This window comes from Neoarius graeffei, chromosome 7 (assembly GCF_027579695.1).
Source record: "Neoarius graeffei isolate fNeoGra1 chromosome 7, fNeoGra1.pri, whole genome shotgun sequence".
In the NCBI taxonomy this organism is placed as follows: domain Eukaryota; kingdom Metazoa; phylum Chordata; class Actinopteri; order Siluriformes; family Ariidae; genus Neoarius; species Neoarius graeffei.
In genome coordinates this window covers 24,848,682-24,873,421 of record NC_083575.1, presented here as the reverse complement: position 1 = coordinate 24,873,421, position 24,740 = coordinate 24,848,682, and the positions used below count along the sequence as shown (strand labels likewise).

Genomic DNA, 24,740 nt, shown 5'->3' with positions numbered 1-24,740 from the left:
TAATAATCTAAGTGAGTGTATGTACATTTTTGACCCTGTATGTATAATTTTGACCATGTGTTGATTTCAGAAAACCCGAAGAAAATTAAAACTTGTGCACCAAGTTCTAGTTTTTTTTAATTAAAGATGTATGCTGTACAATCATTTTGCCACAGAAAAAGAACAGTTCAAAGAAATGACTGAAAGCCCAAATATTGCCATGACATTCATATCCAAGATGACATGAATGTCACTGTATGTAAACTTCTGACCACAACTGTAGGTTCGGGTTAGATTTAAGCCAATGCATTCCCTTGAATTTGATCATTTTACATTGTAAAATCTGAAAATAGTACCTGTTTTATATATTCCTTGGATACACTATGTCACAAATCCCCCTCTCACTTTCATATTTTGTTTTGAGGTCACAACTTGTGCTTTTTGTGTACATTACTATGTGCCTGTGGTTGTGTCTGTTACCTAATGTGTGCACCTGTTCCATGTTCAGTCTTTGGTTATTTTGTGTTTTTATACCTTTCTGTTTCTTCCTCTCTTTGCAAAATCTTATTCATTGTTAATGTGTGTTTCTGAGCCTTAGTTTCCTGCATTCCCTATTTGCTTGTTTGTGTATAAAATTTATTAGCATAGTCATAAAATTCTTTGTGTAGTGATCTCAAGCAAATGTGAAGTTAAACAGAATAGTTGGGTTTGGTTAATGTCCAGTCTTTTTTTTTTTTTTGATGTGACACTTGACACACTCCCTCTTTCTCTGGCCCACTTTTTTCACTCTCTTCATCCTTCAACTCGAATTAAGAAAGCTTTTGGCATTGGCCTAAACTGCCATAAATATTGGCATAAATATAGGAACCATATAAATAGATTGTAATTCATTCTCTCTCTCTCTCTCTCTCTCTCTCTCTCTCTTTCTTTCTTTCTTTCTTTCTCCAGGCCACCACAGATCTGTATGGAAACTGTACGTTGCGTCATTCAGGCACATCAGCTGCTGCTCCCGAGGCTGCTGGTGTGTTTGCCTTGGCATTAGAAGCCAAGTACGTACACTTCTGCTTCTTATAACATGTTTCAGTGACACCTCCTAATTAAAGATTTATGAAACATGCAGTAGAGTTTGTAAGAGAGACTGTACTGCAGTCTTGGCTGTCGATTACCGTCAGTGAGCAGTTTGCTCTGCCTATCAGTCCCACCATGATAGTGTTTTAAGCCTCTCCTGTTTGTATACCTGATGCCTTTCTCTTTATGTTTGTGCTCGAAACCAACATCGAGCAAATCACTGTATGAATGACAGCGAACAAAAAAACATTGGCCTTCATCTGGTCCTTAAAGCTAATTAAATGGGTGTGGAGTACACACTTTGCATCACTGCATTGGCTCAAAGCTCTCCATAATTTGCTTAATTGAAAGCAAGAGACCTTTATAGGGACAGGTGCTCAACATTTTGAAAGGGGAAATGGATCCATTTTTAAACTACTATTGTTGATTTAAAAGTCCTCTTTTTGTGTCGATGCAAATCTTTTGGGCACAAAAAAAAAAAGATAGAAAAAGCTATTATAGCTTTTTAGATTATATAATATAGCTATTATATAAACTATTTTATTCTGTCCACATTCACTGGATATGAGCAATCGCACACTCTGACTGGCTACTCTACTACTAGGCTATCAGCTCATATATTGTGAGTAGAGAAAAACAAAATGGTGGAGCATGTTGCTGAACCAACCGAGGACAAAATAAAAACTACTTGAAAACAAAACCCCCCAGAATACAAAAAAGCACAAAATATGGAATAAAAATATTCGATGGTAAGAACATTTTTTTTTTACTTTTTCAAGAATTATTATTATAGCATTTTTCACATTGCAACTGTCATTTCGCCGGTTTGTATACATTCTTCATCTTTAAGTATTAAAATTTGTTTAATTTTTTTTAGACTGGTTCAAAAGCTCAAAGAAGTTTGAAGAATTAAATAAATGTCTAAAGCTATTCTATACCTCGGCACAACAGCAAGATGGCACTTTCTACAAAAAAACAACAACACTAAAGTCAATTTGTGCAGCCATTGATAGGTTTTAAAGAAGTCCGCCTAAGCAGAAATGATTTTGTTGGACGTTTTGTATGATGTTTTTATTTACTGAATTTGCAAAAAATAAAAATGCTCTGTTTCTCAAAATCCAGTGAATGTGGATATAATGAAATAATTATTCCACTCAATCTTGTCGTATATGGTTTATAGCCAACTCGGTGCTACGCGCCTGGTCGGCTATCAGCTCATGTACAACTCGATTTCATGGAATAATTGATAAATAGCACCGATTTAAAAATACTGTAAGCTTGGTACTGAGTAAAGCCATAATAAGACTTCTAAAATGTGGTGTAAGGTTATAAAGGTCATAATTTAGCAAAGGTAAAATTCTTTATCCACTTAGGAATACAGTACAGTGGATATAAAAAGTGTACACACCCCGTTAAAATTATAGGTTTTTTCTGATGTAAAAAAATTAGACCACGATAAATAATTTCAAAACTTTTCCCACCTTTAATGTGACCTATAACCTGTACAATTCAATTGAAAAACAAACAAATCTGTTGGGGGGAAAATATAAAAAATAAAAAACGTACAATAAGCTGGTTGCATAAGTGTGCACACCCTTAAACTAATAGTTTGTTGAAGCACCTTTTGATGCATTCAGTCTGTTTGGGTCGGAGTCTATCAGCCTGCCACATCTACAGTAGACTTGGCAATATTTGCCCACTCTTCCTTGCAAAAGCGCTCCAAACCTGTCAGATTGTGAGGGCATCTCTTGTGCCCAGCCCTCTTCAGGTCACCCCACAGATTTTCAATTGGATTTAGGTCTGGGCTCTGGCTGGGCCATTCCAAAACATTTTTGGGGTCATTGTCATGCTGAAAGATGAAATTCCTCTTCATCTTCAGCTTTCTAGCAGACACCTGAAGGTTTTGGGCCAAAATTGACTGGTATTTAGAATTGCTCATAATTCCCTCCACCTTGACTAAAGCCCCTGTTCCAGCTGAAGAAAAACAACCCCAAAACATGATGCTCCCACCACCATGCTTCACCGTGGGTATGGTGTTCTTCTGGTGATGCGCAGTGTTGGTTTTTGTGCCAAACATACCTTTTGGAATTGTGACCTAAAAGTTCAACCATGGTTTCATCAGACCATAACACATTTTCCCACATGCTTTTGGGAGAGTTGATGTATTTTTTTTTTTTGCAAAATTTAGCCGGGCCTGGATGTTTCTCTTTGACCCTACCTCATAGTCCAGACATATGGAGAATACAGGAGATTGTTGTCACATGTAGTACACAACCAGTACTTGCCAGAAATTCCTGCAGCTCCTTCAGTGTTGCTGTAGGCCTCTTGGCAGCCTCTCTGACCAGTTTTCATCTTGTCCTTTCATCAGTTTTGGAGGGACGTCCAGTTCTTGGTAATGTCATTGTTGTCCCATATTTTCTCCACTTCCTGATGACTGTCTTCACTGTGCTCCATGGTATATCTAATGCTGTGGAAATGTTTTTGTACCCTTCTCCTGACTGATACCTTTCAACAGTGAGATCCCTCTGATGCTTTGTAAGCTCTCTGTGAACCCTGGCTTTTGCTGGAGGATGCAACGGAGTAAATGTCTGAACTTTATTTGGGGTTAATCAGAGTCATTTTAATTGATGGCAGGTATGAGCCTAAAAAGACTGAATGCTGTAATTAAATCAAAAGGTGCTTCAACAAAGTATTAGTTTAAGGGTGTGCACACTTATGCAACCAGATTATTGTATGTTTTTTATTTTTTATGCTTTTCCCCCTAACAGATTTGTTTGTTTTTCAATTGAATTCTACAGGTTATAGGTCACATTAAAGATGGGAAAAGTTTTGAAATTATTTATCGTGGTCTAATTTTTTTATATCAGAAAAACCTATCATTTTAACGGGATGTGTACACTTTTTATATCCACTGTATATCTGTTAGACCTGATGCTAACATTTGCTTTTGTATCATTATTGACTTATCTGATTGGAGAGACTGAGAAGACTCCTGATCTAGATTTGACTCCCTGTTGTGAATTTCATTCTCCTCTTAAGGCCACTGACTTTGATTCTCTATTACAGAAAATTGTGGTTATTACAAGCACACGCAGTGGCAATAAATCTGATTTCGACACTGCAATTCAGGTGTCTGTGCTTGAGGAGATGCTCAGACAGATGGGAAAACGTGTTTGATTTAACACACACTAAGTGTGAATAATTCACAAATTGCCTAATTGGCTTCTACTATGAGTACAGTAACTTGAATAACATTGATTATCTCGTTGCAGTGGCACTTGTCAAGGGGTGGGATAAGTTAGGCAGCAAGAGAACAGTCAGTTGTCAAAGTTGATGTATTGGAAACAGGAAAAATGGGCAGGTGTAAGGATCTGAGTGACTTTGACAAGGGCCAAGTTGTGATTGCCTAGACATCTGGGTCAAAACATCTCCAAAACTTCAGGTCTTATGGGGTGTTCCTGGTATGCAGTGGTTAGTACCTTCCAAAATGGTCCAAAGAAGGACAACCAGTGAACAGGGTCATGGGCACCCAAGGTTCATTTATGTGCATGGGGAGCAAAGGCTAGCCCTTCTGGTCCGATCCCAGAGAAGAGGTACTGTAGCACAAATTGCTGAAAAAGATAATGCTGACTATGCATTGCGTATGAGGCCACATAGCCACAGACCGGTCAGAGTGCCCATGCTGACCCCTGTCCACTGCCGAAAGTACCCACAATGGGAATGTGAGCATCAGAAATGGATCACAGAGCAATAGAAGACAGTGGCCTGGTCTGATGTGTCACATTTTCTTTTACAGCACGTGGACACCTGGGGTGTCTGTGTGCATCGCTTACCCAGGGAAGATAGGGCACCAGGATGTAATATGGGAAGAAGACAAACCAGCAGTTGCTCTGGGCAACATTCTGCTGGGAAACCTTGAGTCCTGGCATTCATGTAGATGTTAATTTGACATGTAACACCTACCTAAACATTGTTGCAGACCAAGTACACAACTTCATGGCAACGGTGTTCCCTAACGGCAGTGGCCTCTTTCAGCAGGATAATGTGCCCTGCCACACTGCAAAAATTGTTCACGAATGGTTTGAGGCAGTGTTGTAGTCGAGTCACTAAACCTCAAGTCTGAGTCCAGTCTCAAGTCCCTGGTGTTCAAGTCCGAGTCAAGTCCAAGTCATTAAAGAAAATTTCGAGTCGAGTCCACTACTGATCCGAGTTGAGTCCAACACAAGCTCTGCTATCAACAGGGCAGTGAACATGAGAGAGGGTTAACACTCGCTAGTTCATTGGTCAGCAAGCAAGCCTCGCTATCAACAGGGCAATGAACACAGCATGTCACTTCCTTCTCTGGGTGGAGTTTTGCCAAATGACGATTGAAGTTCAAGGTTGTCCCCATCGTCTCCTCGATAGTTCTTCTACATATGGAACACACAGCAGTGCATTTTTTCCCACTGCACGAGAAGTCTGTATAAGCAAAGCAAACAATCCTAGGGGCGTTCTCTCCAGGCATTTTAGCGCCATTAACGTAAGTTTGTTCCTGAACATGATGTATGAACAGGTGAATGCGCATTCTCTTACACCAAATTAGTATAAAAATTAATGTAGATATAAATATAAATATGTTATGCCAAATTATTATGGCATATTACAAAAATAAAGAAAAAATCAGAGTCCTCATCTCCAGTTTACGAGTCCGAATGCAGTTAATGTCATAATTTCTAATCATCAGTGCTCAAGTCCAAGTCGAGTCACGAGTCCTTAAAATTAGGGCACCAGTCGGACTCGAGTCCGAGTCCTGGACTCAAGTACTACAAGCCTGGTTTGAGGAACACGACAAAGTGTTCAAGGTGTTGACTTGGCCTCCAAATCCCAGGTCTCAATCCATAGAGACCACACCTCCCAACTTATCAGACTTCAAGGATCTGTTTCTAATGTCTTGGTGCTAGATACCACGGTGCACACACAGGTTTTTTTGTATTATCACAGAAGGAATTTTCTAGCACATTGGACAATACTGCACCTTACATCCCTGAAAAAAAAAATCCTTAAAAAAGCATCATGAGCATTAAGGAGAAAAGGAAGAAAAGAGCAAAATGCCTCAGGCTACTATGATGACATCTTGCCGCATCGTATCAAAGACGATACTGCTATACAGAATATCAAAGCATTGCCCATTTAGTTCCTATAGTCAAAAAAGTACATGTCGTATTATTAATTTAGCTCTCTTTGTGGTGGAACTGACTTCAGCATGTCATTTTCACTTCACTCGTGCTGCTTGATACAGTCTTTGACTGGTGTTAATGAATGTTGACATGACCTTACCTCTGCAAAGCCTCAGTGTTTGCTCAGCATTGAATAATGTTGTAGCTGATGGTAGAGCAGGTCACTTGCTCCAGCCAATGGTAAATACTGATTCCAGGCGGCGATTACATGTGTGTTTTGTGAGTTGCCCAAACGTGCTAACAGCACTGTAGCGCTACCTGCAACATGCTGAAGAGCAGAGGATTGACGGTTTTGAAAGATGACTCACACCTTTAATCGTGGATGAATTATTGGATAAAAGGTGATATCAGGAGATTTGACATCATTATATCAGGGCATCTGTTGGTGACTTAAAACACAAGAAGCTGAATTAAGCAACAGGAAAATAATGTTATTCATCACTGCAGCAACTCATGACCTTGAAATTGATGTTATGTGGCAAATTGATTTCATAAAGAGAGATCATTCTGGAGATCAAAGGGCCAAAAGACATTAATTATTCAGAATTCATTATTTAATTATTAACTGTTCGGCAGAAATCCAGATATCCCTTAACCATATTTCTGAATGTGTTGACCATTACAAAAGTGTTATAGCTATGTTTTGTTTTTGTTTTTTAATTAATCAAGCCATTTTGCCTTAAGCTTGTTTTCCGTGTGTGTGTGTGTGTGTGCAGTCCAAACCTGACCTGGAGGGACATGCAGCACCTTACAGTGCTCACTTCAAAAAGGAATAAACTCCATGATGAGGTGCACCAGTGGAGGAGAAACGGCGTGGGCTTGGAGTTCAACCATCTGTTCGGCTACGGCGTGCTGGATGCCGGTGCCATGGTCAGCCTGGCGCGTGACTGGAAGACTGTGCCTGAGCGTTTTCACTGCGTGGCTGGATCAGTGCAGGAGGCACAGTAAGTGCTGCGTAGGACAAATATTGAGCCCAGGTTAAAAATTCTAATAAACATAAATGATTTTATACAGAAGATTGCATTTGAGCTAGTATTTCATTTTCTTTAAACATATTTATCCTCCTTATTTGACATTCTGCTGCATGTAAATGTAGTATGGAAGGATGGGTGGAGTGTGACAGCATCCCTGACTTCCACATGACAGCATATTGCAGGTGTCAAATCTTCCTCTCTCTTCCCACACATACACTGGGAGTCCCTTTTCTGTCCCCAAGCACCTGTGCTCCTTATTCTCACGTCTGCTATAATTAGTCCTCTCCTACTCAGTGCTGGGCACAGCATCCTATGGCAACAGCCTCAATTAGACTGGGCTTGAGTGCCAGGAAGAAAGAGAGTGTGTGTGCGGGTACATGTGCAAACTGTGTATGTTTATATTTCTGTGCTTGTGTGCGTCCTTGTCAAACCTCCATAGACCAGAATGCCAGCTCTCATATCTTACCTAGCAGAGAGACAGCGAGAGTCCTAGCCGAGGCAGTGGGTGAGAATAGCAATTAAAAAAAGCAGAAGAGAAAAGAAAGATGCTGCTGAATTCTAATGAGCACGGACATGCAGGGCAGCCGCCATGTGATAAGACCCCCTATCAGCCCTGACTAATGAATGCTGCCAAAGCCTCAGACACCAAACCGGCACTGAACAATTCTGAAAAATAAGGCTTTAATTGTTTTAGAAAAAAACGTTCCCAAAAACATGGAACAAAACAAAATAGATGTGGATTAAGCGCAAGGGGGAAAAATAGGAAGCAGGAAAGAATGAGTGTGTGCTTGTAAGAAGAGCAAGAGAATTAATGAGCATTTTGTAGGATTCGGTGAAGACCTTGCTTTTTTTTTTTTGACAGCTGGTGAGAGAGTGTCAACAGAACACCGTATCTGTCAATCATAAACTCACATCTCAAACCCATATAGAGGCATATATACCTTCTGTTCCTTTTCCCTTCGCTCTACACTGCAGTCACAGAGAAGTGTTTCCAGTCTCACATGACAGCATCTTTTCTTCCAGAACAGTAATTACAATCAGAACAGCAGCATGGCACTCCTCCACCTGCTGCTTTATTAATAATCCAATTCGGGCTTTAATAGTAAACACAACAACAGGAAAACTCACTCACTGTTCTGTATCACAGTCTTTATAGTAGGGAAGATTTGACCTGTTACCAAACACAGCTCCTGCAACGGCATATAACCTGAGCACTACTCTAGCGACATCAATGATAGAAGTGTAACGCGGTGCCACTATCTGTATCTGTTTAGTGCTTCAAATATTCGTATGTACAGTATATATGTTTAGAATTAAAAATATAGCCAGAAAGACCAGCACTATCAGCATGGTGTGTACTTTGGCTCTGAGAGTTCCTCAACCTCAGCTACATCACTCAAGTTCGTAATTGGTGTGTTCCAAAGCAAGCAAATTCACTAGGCCAAACATATATAATCAGTACTGTGCACAAAAATGGCTTAAAAATAATGAAATGAAATGTTTCAATATTAAAAAATAAATACTGTGAGCAGTAAGCCAGACTAAATGAAACAAAGTCAATATTTGGTGTGAGACAACCCTTTGCTTGAAAAAAATTGTAGTTTCAGATACAGTGAGTGCAGTTTTATAAGGAAATGAGCTGTACTGAGCATCTTACAGAACCAGCCACACTTGCTTCTTAATTTTGCACCAAAACCCAGTAGCCTTCATTCATCTCATTTCATTATCTCTAGCCACTTTATCCTGTTCTACAGGGTCGCAAGCAAGCTGGAGCCTATCCCAGCTGACTACGGGCGAAAGGCAGGGTACACCCTGGACAAGTCGCCAGGTCATCACAGGGCTGACACACAGACAACCATTCACACCTACGGTCAATTTAGAGTCACCAGTTAACCTAACCTGCATGTCTTTGGACTGTGGGGGAAACCGGAGCACCTGGAGGAAACCCAGGCGGACACGAGGAGAACATGCAAACTCCGCACAGAAAGGCCCTCGCCGGCCACTGGGCTCAAACCCGGACCTTCTTGCTGTGAGGCGACATCGCTAACCACTACACCACCGTGCCAACCATATATACAGTATATATATATACACGCATGTGCACCGTGCTGTGCGACATCAGTGCTGCACTGTCACTTGCACACTGGGAAAAAAAAATCAATACAATAAATTCAACAATACAGAGCACTTTCCGCACCTAAATATCTCCTATTCCCCTCTGAAAATGAGTAACAACTATAGAAATAGGAAGATATTGTAATATATAGGTCTAGACTATCCTGGTACTCAACTCAGAAGTGAAAATACAGGGTTTCGCTGCTTGCACTGACTGCCATTCGCAACCATACATAAAACCACATTTGAGGCACTGGCCACTAGATGGCGATGTTGCATGATTTGACCTCGATTCTGTTCCTGGCATCAGAAAATGAAGAGACGTGCTACAAAGTGTTTTCATTTCAAATCTGATTTTGCCCTTTAAATTTTGCACCTTACGTATTTGACAAGGTGAAAAACAGCAAATTTAATAACGTTGAATTGTGCCTAAATCAGCCCCAGATGCCACTAGAATGTACCATTTGAAGTTTCTAATATCCTAGCAGCATTCGGAGCCCTCTGGGTTGGGCCAGCCCTTACGGGTTGGGCTCTGCATCAGTAGCACCACTCTGATATTTTTTTCTGGGGAAAGCCCTGATATATACATACACACACACTACCCTGATTCCAAAAAAGTTGGGACAAAGTACAAACTGTAAATAAAAACGGAATGCAATGATGTGGAAGTTTCAAAATTCCATATTTTATTCAGAATAAAACATAGATGACATATCAAATGTTTAAACTGAGAAAATGTATCATTTAAAGAGAAAAATTAGGTGATTTTAAATTTCATGACAACAACACATCTCAAAAAAGTTGGGACAAGGCCATGTTTACCACTGTGAGACATCCCCTTTTCTCTTTACAACAGTCTGTAAACGTCTGGGGACTGAGGAGACAAGTTGCTCAAGTTTAGGGATAGGAATGTTAACCCATTCTTGTCTAATGTAGGATTCTAGCTGTTCAACTGTCTTAGGTCTTTTTTGTCGTATCTTCCATTTTATGAAGCGCCAAATGTTTTCTATGGGTGAAAGATCTGGACTGCAGGCTGGCCAGTTCAGTACCCGGACCCTTCTTCTACGCAGCCATGATGCTGTAATTGATGCAGTATGTGGTTTGGCATTGTCATGTTGGAAAATGCAAGGTCTTCCCTGAAAGAGACGTCATCTGGATGGGAGCATATGTTGCTCTAGAACCTGGATATACCTTTCAGCATTGATGGTGTCTTTCCAGATGTGTAAGCTGATCATGCCACACACACTTATGCAACCCCATACCATCAGAGATGCAGGCTTCTGAACTGAGCGCTGATAACAACTCGGGTCGTCCTTCTCCTCTTTAGTCCGAATGATACGGCATCCCTGATTTCCATAAAGAACTTCAAATTTTGATTCGTCTGACCACAGAACAGTTTTCCACTTTGCCACAGTCCATTTTAAATGAGCCTTGGCCCAGAGAAGACGTCTGCGCTTCTGGATCATGTTTAGATACGGCTTCTTCTTTGAACTATAGAGTTTTAGCTGGCAACGGCGGATGGCACGGTGAATTGTGTTCACAGATAATGTTCTCTGGAAATATTTCTGAGCCCATTTTGTGATTTCCAATACAGAAGCATGCCTGTATGTGATGCAGTGCCGTCTAAGGGCCCAAAGATCACAGGCACCCAGTATGGTTTTCCGGCCTTGACCCTTACGCACAGAGATTCTTCCAGATTCTCTGAATCTTTTGATGATATTATGCACTGTAGATGATGATATGTTCAAACTCTTTGCAATTTTACACTGTCGAACTCCTTTCTGATATTGCTCCATGTAGCAGGTGTTCTAGGTGGGTGGAGCACAGAAGCATGGCAGGCCAGAACTGAGTTCTCAAAACTCATTTATTGTAGCTTTTCAGCTTTTAACTACACACATACATGTACGCACGCCAGTATCCAGGTTGGGAGTAGCCCCCTTCCTCCGCTCTCCCTCTCCTCTTATAGGGCACGGTCACTGGGGAAGACACACAAACACAGGTTAATTCCCGTCAGGTGCAGTGATTCCGCCACTTACCTTCCCTGACTCCACCCTCCATTCACAGACCGACGCTTGACCATGCCCCCGCTGCCACATACCCCCACCGCCCGACTCAGGCCAGGCAGCCGTCCGGCCTGCAGCCGATTCCCCCCCCCCTTGACGGGAGAGGAAGTCCGCCACAAACATCTGTGCCCCCGGCCTGTGGACCACCTCGAACTTAAACGGCTGGAGTGCCAGATACCAACGGGTGATCCATGCATTGGCATCCTTCATGCGGTGGAGCCACTGCAGGGGCACGTGGTCCGACCAGAGGGTGAAAGGGCACCCCAGCAGATAGTAGTGGAGGGCGAGAACCACCCACTTGATGCCAAGGCATTCCTTCTCTATGATGCTGTACCTGCCCTCGCGCACCGACAGCTTGCGGCTGATGTACAGCATTGGACGGTCCTCCCCCTCCACCTCCTGGGACAGAACAGCCCCCAGCCCTCTGTCCGATGCATCCGTCTGTAAAACAAAGGGGAGAGAAAAGTCAGGGGAGTGTAACACAGTGCAGCCTTTACCTTAGAGAAAGCCCGCTGGCATTGTTCCGTCCACTGGACCGGATCTGGTGCCCCCTTTTTAGTGAGATCAGTCAGCGAGCTGGTGATGTCCGAATAATTAGGTATAAACCTACGATAATAGCCAGCCAGCCCCAGGAACTGCCTCACCCCCTTTTTGGTCTTGGGCCTCAGGCAGGCGGCAATCGCTGCCGTCTTATTGATTTGGGGATGCACCTGCCCATTGCCCAAGTGGAAGCCCAGATACCGTACCTCCACCAGCCCAATCGCACACTTCTTCGGGTTGGCTGTGAGCCCCGCCCACCTCAGCGACCCCAGGATGGCCCTCAGGTGTTTTAGGTGCTGCGGCCAGTCATTACTATAAATAATAATGTCGTCTAAGTATGCGGCCGCATAGGTGGTGTGGGGGTGGAGGACCCTATCCATAAGCCGCTGGAACGTAGCGGGCGCCCCAAACAGCCCAAACGGAAGTGTGACGAACTGGTATAAGCCAAACGGTGTGGAAAAGGCCATTTTCTCTCGGGATAGTGGAGTCAAGGGGATCTGCCAATATCCCTTTGTCAAATCCAGTGTCGAATAAAAACGAGCCGTGCCTAGTCGATCGAGCAACTCGTCAATACGAGGCATTGGGTATGCGTCAAATTTAGACACCGCATTGACTTTTCTATAGTCCACACAGAACCGAACCAATCCGTCGGCCTTGGGAACCAAGACCACCGGACTGCTCCAGTCACTGTGGGACTCCTCGACAATGCCCATTTCGAGCATGGCCTCGAGTTCTTCCTGAACCACCTTTTCCTTGTGTTCGGGCAGTCTGTAAGGGCGGCTGCGCACTACCACCCCCGGGGGCGTCTCAATGTGGTGTTCTATGAGGTGGGTGTGGCCGGGCAGGGGCGAGAACACGTCAGAAAGTTCTGTTTGCAACCGGGCGACCTCCGCGAGCTGGGTCGGGGAGAGGTGGGCTCCACAGGGGACTGGAGCGGTGGGTGATGCCGATTTTCCCTTTTGAACCTCTGGCCCCAGCTCCGCCTTCTCTGGAACCACCGACACCAGCGCCACGGGGACCTCCTCGCTCCAATGTTTTAACAGATTGAGGTGGTATACCTGTAACGCCCCACCCCTGTCCATTCACCTCACCTCATAGTCGACATCCCCGACTTGCCGTGTGACCTCAAAGGGTCCTTGCCACCTGGCAATTAATTTAGAGCTCGACGTGGGCAATAACACGAGTACTTTGTCTCCCAGTGTGAATTCCCTAAGGTGCGTGCCCCTGTTGTACAGGTGGACTTGACGTTCTTGAGCCTGCCGCAAATTCTCCTGGGTTAGGTGTGTGAGTGTGTGGAGTTTTGCGCGCAGATCAATAACATATTGAATTTCATTTTTGCACGGGGAAGGTCCCTCCTCCCAATTTTCCCACAGCATATCTAGGATGCCACGCGGCTTACGCCCATATAATAATTCAAACGGGGAGAACCCCGTGGAGGCTTGTGGGACCGCTCGCACTGCGAAAAGCAGGGGTTCGAGCCATTTATCCCAGTTTCCTTGCGTCCTCGCTTACAAATGTTTTAATTATGTTTTTGAGGGTGCGATTAAACCGTTCGACTAAGCCGTCCGTTTGTGGGTGATAAACGCTGGTGCGGATTGGCTTGATTCCCAATAACCCATACAGTTCGCGCAGTGTGCGTGACATGAACGTAGTGCCTTGATCAGTCAGAATTTCTTTGGGGATCCCGACTTGGGAGATGACATGGAAGAGCGCTTCCGCAATACTACATGCGGAGATGTTGCGGAGCGGCACTGCTTCCGGATATCGCGTTGCATAGTCCACCAGAACTAAAATAAAGCGATACCCTCGTGTTGACCGATCTAATGGCCCGACGAGATCCATCCCAATTCTTTTGAACGGGGTCTCGATTAATGGTAGAGGGAGCAAAGGCGCTTTTGGGATGGCCGCTGGATTTACTAATTGGCATTCGCGGCATGCCGTACACCACCTACGGACATCGCCACGAATCCCTGGCCAATAGAACCGGGCCATTATTCGGGCTAGTGTCTTATCCTGCCTGAGGTGTCCAGCCATGGGATTAAAGTGAGCTCTTTGGGATCAAAAGTTGGGTTATTTGTTCCTTAGTTTGAGTGTCCTGTGTCACTTGGTATAACCTATCCTTAATAATGGAAAAATAGGGGAAGGACGGGGTGGCGTTTGGCTGGAGCGTTTGACCATCGATTACTCTCACTTGGTCAAACGCATGCTGCAGAGTCTCGTCTCGCGATTGCTGTAACGGAAAATCCGCGAGGGATTCCCCGAGAGAGGGAGAAGGAGCCTGCTGCTCCTCACTCTGATGCGGTGATGATGTAGACAGCTCTGTGACAGCTGCTCCTGCCAACGCCACTCTGGGACCTCCCCCCGCTAAACTACGGCAGGACCCACTCTTCACTAAGTGCGTCATTAAATCCCGAAATCCCAGTCAATCAGTCCCCAAAATTATAGAGTGGGTGAGGCGAGGATTAACCGCCGCCTGAACTCTAAATTTCTCCCCTCGAAACAGAACGTGGACCGACACTAAAGGGTAGTTGTGAACATCCCCGTGCACACACAACACCTTCACCAATTGTGCTCTCCCCAATGCCTCGTTTTACACCAGGCTTTGGTGGATTGAGGTCTGATTACAGCCGGAGTCCACCAAAGCCTGATACGTATCCCCTTGGATACTCACCGGTATGCGATACGCTCCGGCCCAATCGAGGGCGGTTCCTGGCGTGTCGGGGATCCGGACCACCACGCCCACCTCCATTGCCGAGCACTGATGCTGGAGGTGCCCCAGCTCCCCGCAGCACCAGCACACCGGCCCAGGCTCTCTCTCTGCACCGGTATTCCGGATATCACTCACCTGAGTGGGGGAAGACACAGACACGGAAGTAGGAAATGGTAGGACACCGTGGGTGCGGCGGGCCGGCTGGGGTGGAGCCAGCCCCCGCCTCCACGGTGGGGGAATGGGGCGAGGGAGAGGAACAGAAGGGGAGAGAGAGGGAGAGAGAGGGAGAGGGGAGGGGAGAAGGGGAGACACGCTGTCCTGCCGTTGGAACGGCCGCCATATGGTCCTCCGCCAGCTCAATGGCCTGATCCAGCGACGCCGGGTGATGGCACTGGACCCACTCCGCGGTTCCTACTGGAAGACGAGCGACGAACTGCTCCAGCCCCACCAGATCGATGATCTCCTCGGCGTCGCAGTTGTCGGCCCTCAGCCACCGGCGGCAGGCATCCCGGAGTTGCTGGCCAAACGCGAACGGCCGGCCGACCTCCTCCAGGTGCAGCGCGCGGAAGCGCTGCCACTGCTGCTCCGGAGTGCGACCCACGTGCTGGAGGACGGCCCTGCGGAGGTCCGCATAGACCAGCCGGCTGTCGGCGGGGAGCTATAGCGTGGCCAGCTGCGCCTTGCCCGTGAGCAGGGGGAGGAGGCGTGCCGCGTGCTGTTCCACTGGCCAACCCCACGCCTCTGCTGCCTGCTCAAAGAGAGCGAGGAAGGCCTCAGGGTCGTCGTGCGGGCCCATCTTCGTCAGGGTGAGGTGGGAAGGGCCCGCGGCGGTGGAGGTGGTGGACCCCGCTGACGCGAGTAGGTGCCGGAATGCCTGGCGATCTTCCTGCTGCGCCAGCACCAGGGCCTCGAACCTTTGCTCCTGTTCTTCCCGGAGGGCGACCAGCGCCTGGTGCTGGCTCTGTTGGGCCGTGGTGAGGGCATGGATCAGGTCCCTGAAGGGGGAGGACTCCATGGGGCTGTTCTCTCCTGCGCTCCGTCCCGGGTTTCGGCATCACTGTAGCAGGTGTTCTAGGTGGGTGGAGCACAGAAGCACGGCAGGCCAGAACTGAGTTCTCAAAACTCGTTTATTGTAGCTTTTCAGCTTTTAACTACACACATATACACGCACGCACGCCAGTATCCAGGTTGGGAGTAGCCCCCTTCCTCCGCTCTCCCTCTCCTCTTATAGGGCACGGTCACTGGGGAAGACACACAAACACAGGTTAATTCCCGTTAGGTGCAGTGATTCCGCCACTTACCTTCCCTGACTCCACCCTCCATTCACAGACCGACGCTTGACCACGCCCCCGCTGCCACACTCCACTATTTGTCGGCACAGAATTAGGGGGATTAGTGATCCTCTTTCCATCTTTACTTCTGAGAGCCGCTGCCACTCCAAGATGCTCTTTTTATACCCAGTCATGTTAATGACCTATTGCCAATTGACCTAATGAGTTGCAATTTGGTCCTCCAGCTGTTCCTTTTTTGTACCTTTCACTTTTCCAGCCTCTTATTGCCCCTGTCCCAACTTTTTTGAGATGTGTTGCTGTCATGAAATTTCAAATGAGCCAGTATTTGGCATGAAATTTCAAAATGTCTCACTTTCGACATTTGATATGTTGTCTATGTTCTATTGTGAATACAATATCAGTTTTTGAGATTTGTAAATTATTGCATTCCGTTTTTATTTACAATTTGTACTTTGTCCCAACTTTTTTGGAGTCGGGGTTATATATATATATATATATATATATATATATATATATATATATATATATATATATATATAAACAAGAATCTTTTACTTCCTATTTGTGTCTGTTTAAAATACATATCTGTTCAATCCATGTATAACATTCATATTTAGTTCCATCTATAACCATTGACTTCTTCCCAGATGTGCAGATGTCTTATAAGTCACATTATTTATTTTCAGATACAGCTCAGAAATATACCAAAAAGGGCAAATATCAGAAAGTTGCAGATGAAAGTCAAGAGATATGCCTCCTGTTGTAAATGATCTTGACAGCAAAGAGTTAAATGACTGTGTTCTTGTTTGATTTTCTGTCGCTCAGATGAAGCTGTGCAGGTCTGTTAATAGCCACTACGATGCACTTGCCGTTTCACTTACATTAATCCAATTAGCACATTTAATGCTAAATGCAGTCAGTAGCATTGCATTGCTCTACTCTGATTGTCTTCCTGTGTCACTGTTGCGCAAATGGTGTATTTAGGAAATGTATTTTTAGAAACCATCGATTTTCATTTCACATGGTGCAAGCTGCACTTTTAACAACGCATATTCATGAGACACCCCATGCGGCTTTATTTCCTGATGTTCCCATTTTTCAAACAACCCACCCACTGAATGCACACTCGATTTTTTTCTAACTTCTGCTTTTCTGAATTAGTCTCCCAGGAAATACGCCCTACTTGCGTACTAGTGGTCTCACGCAGACCCACATACGTAATCTGAGTGCAATAATGGAGCGGGATGGGAGACCTGTCTCTGATAATGCCATTCCGTCCACTTTATGGTCAGCCCTCTGCCGTTATCATTGTGCTGGCACAAAACAGGCTGTCAGCAGCACTGTGCCTTTGTGCGAGCCCAGCAACAAAGCCGTCCTCCTCTTATGGTGTGGACAAGATCCCTTCATCTTGCCAGAACAATTTGTCTCGCACTAGGGTGCATTACTGAAAAAAGGGACGTAATAGGGTTTCTGTTGTCTGCTCTTTACAGCCTGCTCTTACCAGACTAATATTTCAGAGAAGAAAATGAGTTCGGATCCAACTGTTCCAGATGAGAAAGTGATAGTTTTTTTTTTTCCTGTTTCTCCTGCTAGTTATATGCAAATGTTCCTCCTTGAATTTAGAAGACTGCAGTTTAATGTGATAGGAACTCCAGGGTGACAGAAGTACTGATTACTTTATTCGAGTTTATTAAACCAATAAGCTATGTGTAAGTGTGTTCTTAGGCACAAAGCAAAATGCCCCAAACCCATTTACTAATGATAAAATGACTGTAATGCACACCCTCAAGTGGCTTATTGTTTTGATAAAACAGCGAAAGCGTTATGATAAAATCCAAAATTCAAAAAACAATTTAATTCATTATTACTGATATTCACAATAAGCAGTTCTTCCACAGCACAATGTAGTCTGTTAACAGCAAGTGGCTTATGTGTAAAGCTTTTGTTGGTTTAAAACCTGGCACGTTAAAGGGGCGAGCTCACCCTTCCAGGGGCGAGCTCCATTTTCGATGTCATCGATATTCCACTCTGTTACGTTTGAAAAACAATCCGCAACAATATGATGACATCCAAGTCCACAGATCATAAATTGTAATGTGACATTGAAGATATTTTGTCAAAGTAGTTATAGTGCTTGAAAGTTTGTGAACCTTTGAGAATTTTCTAGATGTCTGCAAAAATATGACCTAAAGCATCCTAAAAGTAGATTCTAAACAAAACCCAATTAAACAAATTAGACAAACAAGTGTTTCCAGGCAAAGCAAACCTCGCCCGGCAGCACTTATTTTCTACCTATATGTTGATAATGGTAATATTTCTCAATCATCAGCTGTCAGGTTCTAGTCCTATGAAAATCCGTGACCTTGAGTTTGACATTTCAAAGTCAAAAGTCATAGTGCCAAATGAAAGCCCATATGGCACTTCCTATAAGTTGATTATGGTAAATATCTGTTTACCATCAATCGTTTTCAAGTTCCAGCCCTCTGAAAATCCGTGACCTTGAGTTTGACCTTTCAAGGTCACTCAAGTTCAGAGATCATGGTGCCAAATGAAAGGCCATATGGGAGTTCCTTTATCTCATCTCATCTCATTATCTCTAGCCGCTTTATCCTTCTACAGGGTCGCAGGCAAGCTGGAGCCTATCCCAACTGACTATGGGCGAAAGGCGGGGTACACCCTGGACAAGTCGCCAGGTCATCACAGGGCTGACACATAGACACAGACAACCATTCACACTCACATTCACACCTACGGTCAATTTAGAGTCACCAGTTAACCTAACCTGCATGTCTTTGGACTGTGGGGGAAACCGGAGCACCCGGAGGAAACCCACGCGGACACGGGGAGAACATGCAAACTCCACACAGAAAGGCCCTCGCCGGCCCCGGGGCTCGAACCCAGGACCTTCTTGCTGTGAGGCGACAGCGCTAACCACTACACCACCGTGCCGCCCGGAGTTCCTTTATGCTCATAGTAAACATCTGTCTACCTGCAACCGGAAAATATGTAATGGAAAATATGTTATTTTGACCGAAAGGTTAACCTTTCCGGTGACCTTAACCTTCACCTTGACCTGATTACCCCCAAAATTTAATCAGGCAATCTACGGACCATTGCCCACCTACCCTGAAAATTTGAAGTCAATCGGTGCAACCGTCTAGACGCTAGATTCTTAAGAGACAAACAAACAAACAAAAAGAAACCACACTGATTACAATATATAAACAAGTGCTGCCAGGCAAAACAAACCTCGCCCGGTAGCACTTATGATGAATATGAAGGAAGATATCGCAAAAAAAAAAAAAATAGGTACCCTATGGGTTCATGTGGCTACTGCTTATAAATAAAATTGTTTTCTGATACCATGTCCATACAGTAACTATAGCGTATATATTTATTCTATGAGGCAGTAGGCACAAAAATGAAGTGTAATCCAAAAATGAACAATTTAAAAATCACAGAAGTAAAATATACCAAGTGTCTGTATTTTATATTATTTTACTCTTACCTCTTACAGTTTTCGAAACTGAAACCTCCGAACTGAGGCTGACATACACCCGCTGTCGCCATGACCCAACTCTTATTTCCTGGAAATGGCCCGGTGCTAGAGCTCAGTGGAACGCACTTTTCCTCTGTAATAAGCATAAACATGTCTGAAAGCGATTTCTTTAGTCTAGTCCATTTATTTATCTCATCTCATCTCATTATCTCTAGCCGCTTTATCCTTCTACAGGGTCGCAGGCAAGCTGGAGCCTATCCCAGCTGACTACGGGCGAAAGGCGGGGTACACCCTGGATAAGTCGCCAGGTCATCACAGGGCTGACACATAGACACAGACAACCATTCACACTCACATTCACACCTACGCTCAATTTAGAGTCACCAGTTAACCTAACCTGCATGTCTTTGGACTGTGGGGGAAACCAGAGCACCCGGAGGAAACCCACGCGGACACGGGGAGAACATGCAAACTCCACACAGAAAGGCCCTTGCCGGCCCCGGGGCTCGAACCCAGGACCTTCTTGCTGTGAGGCGACAGCGCTAACCACTACACCACCGTGCCGCCCCCCATTTATTTATAATTTATCATTTATATTTATAATAATAACTCAATAGAGCGGGGAAGTTATCATAAATGGGGTTTAAAAATAGGCATGGCCAAAATCCCTTCCTTTCCATATGTAAATGAATGAAGAAACCATCCAATGACAGCACAGTGTATGCAAATGAGCAGGTAGTGAGACAATCAGCGTGTTTGTGGGAGGAATCTTTCTGAGGTAGTGTTCCTGCAATCTGAGCTCAGAGCTTTTTTTTTCTTTACCTTTTTGGTCACTGTGACCTTGACCTTGACTGGATGACCCTCAAAGTGTTGGAGGTTCTATTTGAGACCAATGCCCAACTATCCTGAAAGTTTCATGAAGATTGATCCAGCCATTTTCCTGTAACATCGTTTACAAACAAACAAACCTGACCTAAAACAATACCTCGCCCCCTGGTGGACAACGTCCTGGGTGAGGTAATAAATATTCATCTCATCTCATTATCTCTAGCCGCTTTATCCTGTTCTACAGGGTCGCAGGCAAGCTGGAGCCTATCCCAGCTGACTACGGGCGAAAGGCGGGGTACACCCTGGACAAGTCGCCAGGTCATCACAGGGCTGACACATAGACACAGACAACCATTCACACTCACATTCACACCTACGGTCAATTTAGAGCCACCAGTTAACCTAACCTGCATGTCTTTGGACTGTGGGGGAAACCGGAGCACCCGGAGGAAACCCACGCAGACACGGGGAGAACATGCAAACTCCACACAGAAAGGCCCTCGCCGGCCACGGGGCTCGAACCCGAACCTTCTTGCTGTGAGGCAACAGCGCTAACCACTACACCACCATGCCACCCGTAATAAATACTATACTTAGTTATTTATTTATTGACGGAAATTATTCAAAATTATATATTGGTGTAATACTAGCAGTGTAAGAAAGGTAGATAAATGTAAATCTTACCACATGCTAAGGCTGATAATCTTCCACAACTAGACGTACCTACTGTATGCGTTTGCCAGACTTTGTTGATCTGCTGTTGATGTTTTGAGTTGGTAGGATTGGAGATCCACAGGCGTTTTGTTCATAATAACTGGTCCCTTACTTTTTTATTAACCAATGGTTTCTTGTAAAGGCTCAGTATTCAGCTAGGTGAGTGTGCATGAAGAACTATAGCAGAAAAACGGTCATATCGTCATGTGCTTTCAAAATTCAGTGGCCCGTATGTAAACAAAAACAATGAATTAGATTCTGGGAAGGGTCATTTGGCCCCTTTAATAGAGAAATCAGTTCTTGTGATTTGTGCATATATTGATATATCGATAACTCAGGCAATCCAATTTTCGAACTGAAACTATCTCATCTCATCTCATTATCTCTAGCCGCTTTATCCTGTTCTACAGGGTCACAGGCAAGCTGGAGCCTATCCCAGCTGACTACAGGCGAAAGGCGGGGTACACCCTGGACAAGTCGCCAGGTCATCACAGGGCTGACACATAGACACAGACAACCATTCACACTCACATTCACACCTACGGTCAATTTAGAGTCACCAGTTAACCTAACCTGCATGTCTTTGGACTGTGGGGGAAACCGGAGCACCCGGAGGAAACCCACGCGGAGAACATGCAAACTCCGCACAGAAAGGCCCTCACCGACCACGGGGCTCGAACCTGGACCTTCTTGCTGTGAGGCGACAGCGCTAACCACTACACCACCGTGCCGCCCACTGAAACTATATAATAGTTTAATTGAAGCTGTATAATTTGCATTAATGTTTTAATTTTGATTTAATTAAGACAGTCAGTCTCACACAGTATGTGTCTCTGTCTCTCTTTTTCACACAGCAAGATCCAATCAGGTGCCAAGCTAGCACTCACCATCACTACAGATGCATGTCAGGGCCGGGAGAACTTTGTGCGCTATCTGGAGCATGTCCAGGCAGTGGTGACAGTGAACGCAAGCCGGCGCGGTGAGCTCATGCTCAACCTGACTTCGCCCATGGGCACCAAGTCCATCCTGCTGAGCCGGCGGCCGCGTGACGCTGACTCCACCGTGGGGTTCGACAAGTGGCCTTTCATGAGCACGCACACGTGGGGCGAGGACCCTCGTGGCACCTGGAAGCTTGAAGTCGGCTTCAGTGGAGAATCTCCACAGAGCGGCCATCTACACGAGTGGACCCTCATGCTGCATGGCACACAGAGTGCACCCTACATAGAGCAAGTGGTCAGGGACTACCAGTCCAAATTAGCCATGTCCAAAAAGGAGGAGCTGGAGGAGGAGCTGGATGAAGCTGTTGAAAAGAGCCTTGAGAGGATGATGAGCAAAAGCAACTAGCCTCAGTGTGAACTGCATGATGCCTGCCTTCTCTCACTTTCTCTCACTTTCTTCTTTTCACGTTTCTTCTCAGTGTATCTCTCTCTCTTTCTCTCTTTCTCGCTCCTATATTTTTTTTCTGTAGTCACGAGTTCCCTGTTGAATGATTGTTTCATGTAGGCCCGCATAAATAAAAAAGTATATTCTCCAAAATGACCTACTCTACAAGATATTACCTCTTGTATTCTCTTCTTTTTTATAATTTCTAGAAAATGTATATACGCCATATATATATAGTAGATTAACTTATTGCTTCCCTCGCTGTCTCTCCACCTCTACAAAGACAACTATTGTACAGTTTGTGACTGTAAATGATTCTCTGTGTTATTCTACCTAAAGACTAGTACCTTGCTCAAAGAGCAGTGACATTGATTTCTGTTATATATTTTTTTGAATAAGACCTATTTATATCTAAACAGGAGATGTAAAGTGTGATCACAGCTTGTGGGCAACAACAAAACCAATTTCATAACCTTCAATATATCTAATAATAAATCTGTTCTGCAGTTTGTTAAAGCATTTGAGTGATGCTGAGGATGTTTTACAGCATATGGGCAATAGGCTCTAAAGGATTAATTACAGAAACATGTTTTCAGTAATAAAGATAAACTAATTGCATCCATTAATAGTCTGATTTGCTTTATCCAACCTAAAGAACTAAGCTTATATTTCTCAGATGTACTCGTACATTATCTCAGCATCTCAGTCATTCCTCTCTTTTAACAACTGTCCTTAACCTTATAATGTATACAGATTTATAACAAAAAGGAAAAAAAACATTACTAGCCACCAGAAAGACTTCAATGCATCTTGGTACGGATTCAACAAGTGTCCTAGAGTGAAAAACACCGTGCTTTCTGAAGATATTCTTTCAACTGCTGGTTTGATAATGAAAGACGAGGGTGCTGTTTAATGCAGTTTAGACATGTCTATCCACATTCACTGGATATGATATGAGCAATCGCATGCTCTGATTGGCTACTCTACTACTAGGCTATCAGCTCATATACTGTGAGTAGAAAAAAAAAACAAAATGGCAGAGCATGTTGCTGAACCAGCCAAGGGCAAAATAAAAACTCTACTCGAAAAACAAAACCCCAAAAATTATCAAGTATTTAAAAGGAACAGAAATAGCTAAAAGAATATAGATGCCCCCCCCCCCCCATATCACCTGTTCTACACTCCAGTCCAGTTGGTAGCAGTAATGCATATTTAAGTTGGTTTGCCAATCACCAAAAAAAGAAGATCCCCCCCCCCACACACACACACAAAAAAAAGCAACAAATTTTGGAATAAAAGTATTTGATGGTAAGAACATATCTTTTTTTTCAATAATTATTATAGCATTTTTCACAAATTGCTCCTGTCATTTCACCGGTTTGTTTCCATTCTAAGCAGAAATGATTTTGTTTTGTATAAAGTCTTTATTTATCGAATTTGCAAAAAATAAAAATGTTCTGTTTCTCAAAATCCAGTGAATATGGATAGAATAAAACAGTTATTCCACTCAATCTCATCGTACATGGCTTATAGCCAACTCGGAGCTATGGGCCTCGTCGGCTATCAGCTCATGTACAACTTGATTTCGTGGAATAACTGTTAAATGTCACTCCAAAATCTCCCATACTTGGTTAAATATACTGATATCTGATCAATGTGAAAGCCATAGTCTATGATGCAAATCATTTTCATCTCCTCAAACTATTCACTGAGCTCTCATGTATTGATTTATAGTGACCCGTCCATATAAGGAGACATAGACCCAAACCATGCCAACAAAATGCTCCAGCATAACAGAACCCCCGTTTTTGTCATCTGTCCATATATATAGAAATGGTTAACCCCAATGGCTAATTATTCCCATATAATTAAATGTTACACAGAGAGGTATGTTTTTTTTAAGACAGAACCCAAATGGATTCTGGTTATCTCTCGCTCCAGAGACTAGGTTATGCAGAGGTCACATCTGTACGCCACTGGCCGACCTTCATGTAAAATGGATGAGTGTCATCTCCAGCTGGCTCACTTAGACAAACATATTCACCTCAGAGTGCAGAGTGAGTGAGGCTTCACAGAGTGTGAATCTATGCTTTAGTGATCCTGTGAAATACGAGCTTCATCATGCTTCTCTATATGCATTTCAGTGCTGCATTTCATGGCCATGACTTAAACGCCATACTTGTATGAAAAAAACAACACGGAAAATTATATTTAAGCATGCTGATTATTTATTCATCAACTGCAAAATTACACTGCAAAATTGTGCAACTGGCAATTACTAATTTTTCAAATGAACAAAAAGCAGCATCTTTTGGGTTTTGGGGTTTCTTGGATTTTGGCTATAGTTCAAAAACTCTTG

The 24,740-nt window shown here is 44.1% G+C and overlaps 1 protein-coding gene across 1 annotated transcript in view; it reads left to right on the top strand.

Annotated features, from left to right (window-relative positions):
- Positions 1-22,342, top strand: part of pcsk2 (proprotein convertase subtilisin/kexin type 2) — a 99,259-nt gene extending 76,917 nt beyond the window's left edge. Inside the window, exons 10-12 of the mRNA XM_060924619.1 lie at positions 928-1,028; positions 6,980-7,207; positions 21,853-22,342. Of these exons, the coding sequence (XP_060780602.1) occupies positions 928-1,028; positions 6,980-7,207; positions 21,853-22,342 (819 nt within the window). The remainder of the gene's footprint in view (positions 1-927; positions 1,029-6,979; positions 7,208-21,852) is intronic.
- The last annotated feature ends 2,398 nt before the right edge of the window (positions 22,343-24,740 follow it).